At 45.2% G+C, this 6,546-nt stretch overlaps 1 protein-coding gene across 1 annotated transcript; it reads right to left on the reverse strand.

The window, feature by feature from the left end:
• Positions 1–282: 282 nt before the first annotated feature.
• Positions 283–5,906, reverse strand: LOC149232187 (uncharacterized). Its single transcript, XM_089381857.1, has 2 exons — positions 4,601–5,906; positions 283–4,388 (listed from the first exon to the last, which is right to left on the reverse strand). The coding sequence occupies exons 1-2, from the start codon at positions 5,904–5,906 to the stop codon at positions 283–285; spliced, it is 5,412 nt and encodes a 1,803-aa protein (XP_089237983.1).
• Positions 5,907–6,546: the final 640 nt, after the last annotated feature.

Genomic DNA, 6,546 nt, shown 5'->3' on the forward strand with positions numbered 1-6,546 from the left:
ACCAACAGTAGCCTGAATACATAACAGAGATCGGATCCTCTGCATTATTGTGATATTTTCCTATATCTCTATGACGATTCGCTGGAGCAGTGAAACCGTTCTTCCGTCCATCGCTGAGATGATTATTTTCCCTCGGGATGTCAGCTATTCTTTGGATCAAGACCTGAATGAGACTGTTTGTGCACTTCATACTCTCAATCGACTGTCCTGAGTCTGTTGTAACCATGCCCGTCACACGCTTGCTGGATTTACGCGCCTGGGCAATGTCAGGATCGGCCTGCTTCATGGCAGAGGCTGGAAAAATTCTCTGTGACTGTGCCTCAATGCACCTTCCGGTTGTCCAACTGCATTATTTGCATGTTTATCCGCTTCCCCATTGTGTGTGCGGAGGATGTGACAGAATCGGATTTTTTCAAAGTATTCGGTGAGGAGATTGATGCGTTGGATATGTTGCTGAAGATTACTGTTTGGGGATCTCCTGTAATGGTTCATGAAGCCAATGATTATTGAGGAGTCTCCTAGGACAAGAGCTTTTCTAATTCCCATGCTTTTTAATTGCAACAATCCTTGATACAGAGCAAGAGCCTCTGCATTATTATTTGTTTTTTCTCCTAAACTCCATTCATAGTTGCAGATTTCTTCTCCTAATTCATCAATGATAACACCTCCTGCGCCTGCTGGTCCTGGGTTGGACTTTGAGGCGCCATCAAAGAATAAGGTTGAGCAGTTGTTACTCAGAATCCACCTTTTGAACTCCTGGGTTGGTAGTCTAATTTCCCAATCCTTGGTCTTATGTTGATGCTGCCTATAATTTCTCCGAATACTCTGTTGTTGACCTGAGCGACCTAGAATATGCTTGATCATGAGCCTCTCCTCAACTGAATAGTCTGTTGCTTTAATTGTTCCTGAGTATTTGACTGCCATCGTCTCCTGCGCCAAGAGGTGAGCACTGCTACATGTCTTCCAAACATTGCCCTCTTTGTTTTGAAATATTTTCTTGTTTCTTGTGAGCCAGATTTTCCAAAGAAGGTTGTGGGGAATGATATCCCATGTTCTTTTGACTATCTTGCTCCGTTTATCTTTCCAAGGGCAATTCCTTGTCCAATCTTGGATTGTCTCTGCAATGTTTTGCTGAGGTTGCCATGTTATATTGCCCAAGTTGGCCATAATGGTCCAGCATTTCTTCGCGAAGATGCAGTCAAGAAATAAATGGTGGATGGTTTCCTCCTCGGAGCAGCAGTTAGGACAGATTGAAGGTCCATGTACCCCTCTCTTTCTAAGGTTTTCCGAAGTGAGGATTCTGCCCTTTAACAGCAGCCAAATGAAAAATTTGACCTTGGGGATGGCCTCAGACTTCCATATTATTCTCCATTGATTCCAGACCGAGGTCTGATAAGTATTGTTGCATATGAATTGATAGCCAGATTTAATGGTGTAACATGAGCCCGTGGGGTCCCATCTAAACCCATCTACTGCTCCTTTTTTTATGGGGGCTCTGTTTTGAAGATTTTTATGGAGGGCTTGGTAGCTTGAATCCAAGTGTGGGGGAATAACTGGAAAATCCCAGCTAGTCCAAGCACCATTCTCAGCATCCCATTTTGAAATTTGGTCCATCCTCTGAATGCCTTTGCTGTTAAGATAGAGGATGAAGGGAATGGCTTCTTCAACAGTGTTTAGGGGTTGGTAACCCATGATTTTATCAGTGGCATAATTTATACTGCTCCCTTCCCCCGGAATCTTTGAGGTATTTTGAATGAGAATGGGGATTGCTTTCTTACAGAGATGCCAGATTTTGGTGGAGTCTCTGTTGGGAATATCAGATTCAAGAAGTCTTTGTCTATTGTCCGAGAGGTATTTGCATTCAATGACCTGTTTCCACCAGGCTTTTGGTTCATTAATTAGTCTCCAAGCCATTTTAATCCCAAAAGCGAGATTTAGAATTTTAGGAGCTCTGATTCCCAACCCACCTCTGTCTGGAGATTGTATTACACTTTTCCAATTGACCAAATTGTATCTATTTTTTTCTTTTTTCCCTCCTTGCCATAAAAAATTGCGGAGAGCGACTTCCAGCTTATAGTGGAAAGAAGCAGGAGCTTGGTAAAGAGTGAATCGGTATAAAGGTAAGGAGGAAATACCTGATTTGAGCAAAATTAATCTGCCAGCTGGGTTAAGCCATTGAGTTCCCCATTGCTGAACCTTCCTTTTGACTTTGTCGATTATTTCATTCCAAGTGGTGGCTTTAAGAGAGCCCAAGGTGACCGGCATCCCAAGGTAGGTAAAGTGGTCCCAGGTTGCTTTGAAGGCTACTCCAAAAATGTTAGCAATACTGTGGGCTGTTTGATTGGAAATGTTCCATCCATAGATGCAACTTTTTTGAAAGTTGACTTCTCCTCCTGAGCACGCCATAAATTGATCGAGGAGGCTTTTGAAGCGCCTTGCTATAGTAGTGGATGCCCCACCAATAAGCAGAGTGTCATCAGCAAATTGTGAATGATTGATATTTTTCACTCCGTTCCCAAACTTGATACCAGAGATGAGACCAACTCTTCTGTTGTGATCGAGGATGCTGCTGAAGGATTCAGCCATCAAGATGAATAGATAGGGGGAAAGAGGACATCCTTGCCTTAGCCCTCTTGAGGATTGGAAAGCTTCACAAGGGCGGCCGTTTATGAGAGGCGAGATCCAGGGTCCAGAGATGCAAGCAGCAATGGTGCTAATGAAGTCAAAATTAAAGCCCATTTTCCTCAAGACAGCGAACAAGAAGGAGTGTCTTACTCGATCGAAAGCGTTGGCTAAGTCAAGCTTAAGAACGAAGCCTTTCTCTTGCCTAGAAGTGCTGGAATGGATAGCTTCTTGAACCAAGGTGATGGAATCATGAATTTGCCTATTGGACATGAAGCCTCCCTGATTTTCAGATATAAGGGAAGGGAGCAGAGGCTGGAGCCTGGCTGCTATAATTTTTGCAAAGATCTTATAAGAAGTGTTACACAAAGAAATAGGTCTAAATCTGGAGAAGGAAGTGGGCCGGGTTTCCTTAGGAATGAGGGCGAGAAAAGTTGAATTTGTGAAGCCCCCCATTTTCTTTTTCCTTTGGATTCCTTTCATCATTTTAACAAGATCTTTTTTTATCAAGTGCCAATGATCTCTGTAAAAATTTATAGAGAAACCGTCTGGACCTGGGGACTTGTCAGGCTGTAAAGTCCAGATGGCTTTTCTTATCTCTTCCTCTGTTATTTCACTGTTTAACCTCTCATTCTCCTCAGCAGAGATTTTCCCCGGAAGGTACTTAAGGAAAGCCGAGTAGTCCGTGGCTCCTTGATTTTCAGTGAGAAGGCAATTATAATGGTGGAAGGCAGCTCTTTTAATAGATTCATGGTCATTATGCTGGCTGCCTTGACTATCAGTAATAGTGGTAACATTGTTTCTCGTTTTTTTTGCTGTGGCCTGCTTATGGAAATATGCCGTATTTTTATCACCTTCCTTTAACCATAATTCTCTTGACTTGAGCCTCCATTTGATCTCTTCCGCTCTCTTTATTTGAGTTAGCTGTCCCTGAACCTCCCATTCCTTACTCTTCAGCTGATTAGTGAATCCATGATCTTCTATTTGTTTGTGGATCTCTTCCAATTTCTGCTGCATTTTTTCCTTTATTTTTTCTGGCTCTTGGTAGCTGGCTTTTGCCCAATCCTTGAGTGCCTTCCTTGTGTTTCGAAGTTTTGTTTCCCAAATATGATTTGGGGAACCTTCGACGTGTTTCTTCCATGTTTCTTCTATGATAGCCTCTGCCTCAGCGCTATCTCTCCACAAGGGATTGTACCTGAACGGAATTGGTCCCAAATGAGCGTGGGAGTCCAACGTCAATAGAATGGGGAAGTGATCTGAGGCTGTGGCGCTGAGAATTTTGGTGTGGCCTGCAGCAAAGGACGAAAGAAGGGAAACATTGATCAGTATTCTGTCCAACCTTTCCATAATGTTGCCTGGCCCCACTCTTCTATTGTTCCAAGTATATTTCCTATTTTTTGGTATGATATCCATCAGTTCATGCTCAGCCATTATCATTTCCAGCTGCCTTCTGTAGGGATCGGGGTTGAAGGTGCCCCCCCTTTTCTCATTCGCATGAAGAATTAAATTGAGGTCTCCAGCAAGAATAACATTTGAATTCTGCTCCTTGTCTATTTCTTCCTTCAATTCCTTCCAGCATTGTTCCTTTTCCCGGAAATGGTTGGGAATATAGACATTGTAAATGATTAAGTCACAGCTCTCTTCCTTGTTGACAAGGTTGGTCCTGATCCAGTTTTGGTTGAGGACAGAGGATTTGCAATCCCACTGCTGCTTATTCCACATAGTTGTGATTCCTCCAGAGGCTCCTCTGGAATTGCTACTGGCCCCTGAGAAAGTTTTTTGGGCTTCTATGATTATTTGCATTTCGCTCTGACTTTGCTTGGTTTCCTGAATCAGAACAATTTCGGGTCTTTCTGTTTGAAGAAGATCTCGTAGGGCAGCTGATTTAGAGGGGTGCCCCATACCCCTGCTGTTCCAGGATAAAAGCTTCATCATGAGGCATTCGAGCGAGGAGGTGCTCGCCTCTCAAGTTCTTTACCTGCTGTGTCTTTCTCTTGTGAACCTGTAATAAAAGAATCCATAGGAGTTTGGATCCCTAGAGCTATGTCCTTTTGCGTGCTTTCTTCCCGATGCTGCTTGGCTGACTTTCTGCCTGGTCCAGGTTTCTTGTGGATATCACCGGATGCTCCAAAGTCCTTGGAGGAACTTCTAGTAGTTCTGATGGGGGGAGGTCCAATGACGGGCTGAGATGGGGTCGAAGAAATCAAGGGGGGCTCAATCCGATTCAAGGATGGTTGATCAGGCTGAGGATCATCATAGGATTCCTTCGATTTGTTTCTTGTTAAGATCCTTTCCACTGAGTGAGGAGGGGAAGCTTGGAGGGGGGAAGAGGGGGAGATGCTGGGGCCTTTGGGGGAAGGAGGGGGAGATGGGAGATCCTCTGAAGCAAGGGATCCAAAGGGGTTGGAGGATGAGGGGATGACAGAGGGGAAGGGAGGGGTTCCGGAGTGAGGCACCTCAGGCTCAGGGGGAGGGTTTGACTTCTTCTTTTTCCTTACTATTTCCCATGCTTCCTCAGGGGTTTCAGAAATATTATTGACTTCTGGTTTAGATTTAGAGCACCTATTGGCAAAATGACCGTACTCATGACATACCTTACACTTGAAGGGGAGTTGCTCGTAGTCCACCTGTTGAATATGCGTCCACTGGTCCACTCTGAGCTTGACTGCCTCTGGTAGACCTTTGCCCAAGTCTACCTCCACACAGATCCTCGCACATGCATGCATATTTTCTTTTGGCTCTGATCTATCCACATATTTACCTATTGCGTTTCCAATTGCTCGAACAGATTCATCGGCCCAGCAGTGAAGCGGAAGATGCGGAAGGCGAACCCAAACAGGAACTGCGTTGGGTACATCCATTTCAGGGTCGAAGTCCGGGGTCCAACGATTGAGATAAAGGCCTCTAGTGTCCATGAAGTATGGCCCATTCCTGAAAATTAGATTGCGATCCTCCACTGTTTCGAAGAGGAAGGTGAAGAAGCCTCTTCCACAAAACCTTATCGCAATTTTCCCCTGGACCATGGCGTTCCAGTTTCTTTCCACCCAACGTTGAACAGTTCGAGGGGAGGGCCATAGCCCCGTGAACTGTCCAACCAGGCCGCGTTCAGCCAAGGCTACAGCAGATCTCCTTGGAAGAGATGGGGGAAGAGGGATTTCCGGAATTTCATCAAGCTTTTTGATAAATTTTGAGGCAGTAGGTCGGATCCTTTCAGAGATATTCTCTGGGATGAGAGAAGCAAAGGCTTTCTCAAGATCGATCTGATCAGGAGCGGGAGGATCCATCGAGCCTGGGACGCTCAACGGGCGGCAAGGAAAGGGAAGGAGGGGCAGGAGGCCCGGGAGAACAAGAAATGCAGCAGAGGGCTACCCTCAGGGGCAGCACGAACAGCCAGAGACGGGGCAGGAGGCCCAGGAAGCAGGAAGGAAAAGCACAGCTGGGGAGGCCCGCAGCGGGGGCTGCAAGCCCGGCAGCAGGGCTGCCAAGCTTGGGCGAAGGCGATCAGGGCGTCCAGGGGCGGGAGAGCTCCATTCTCCAGCGCGCGCTCTGTATGCCCAATCCTTATAGTTTGATCTTTTTAATATAGGGGATTTCCATCCAAAAATTTCCATAATCCCTCATCTACCTAATTCCATAGTGGATGCACCCTTGCTACGCCAAGTTGTTGAGTATTGTAACTAATTTTGAAACCCTAAAATTTTCTTTTCATTGTGAGCCATGATAACTCCAGACATGAAGAAAAAGCACAGAGGGGGAGACATGGTCAGGTTTTAGCCTCAAGGCATTGCCTTGGTAAATTCAGATCCAACTATTAGGGTTGATTTAAGCAAACTGGTTGCATCATATTTTGTGAAAAGATACAGGGTTACAATGTTCAAATGACTAAAGAATTATGTTTGAACCTCACTGGGGTAGAAGCCAAGG

This window comes from Pinus tabuliformis, chromosome J, assembly GCF_031772625.1.
Source record: "Pinus tabuliformis cultivar Carrire ecotype Pingquan chromosome J, CPIR1, whole genome shotgun sequence".
In the NCBI taxonomy this organism is placed as follows: Eukaryota; Viridiplantae; Streptophyta; class Pinopsida; order Pinales; family Pinaceae; genus Pinus; species Pinus tabuliformis.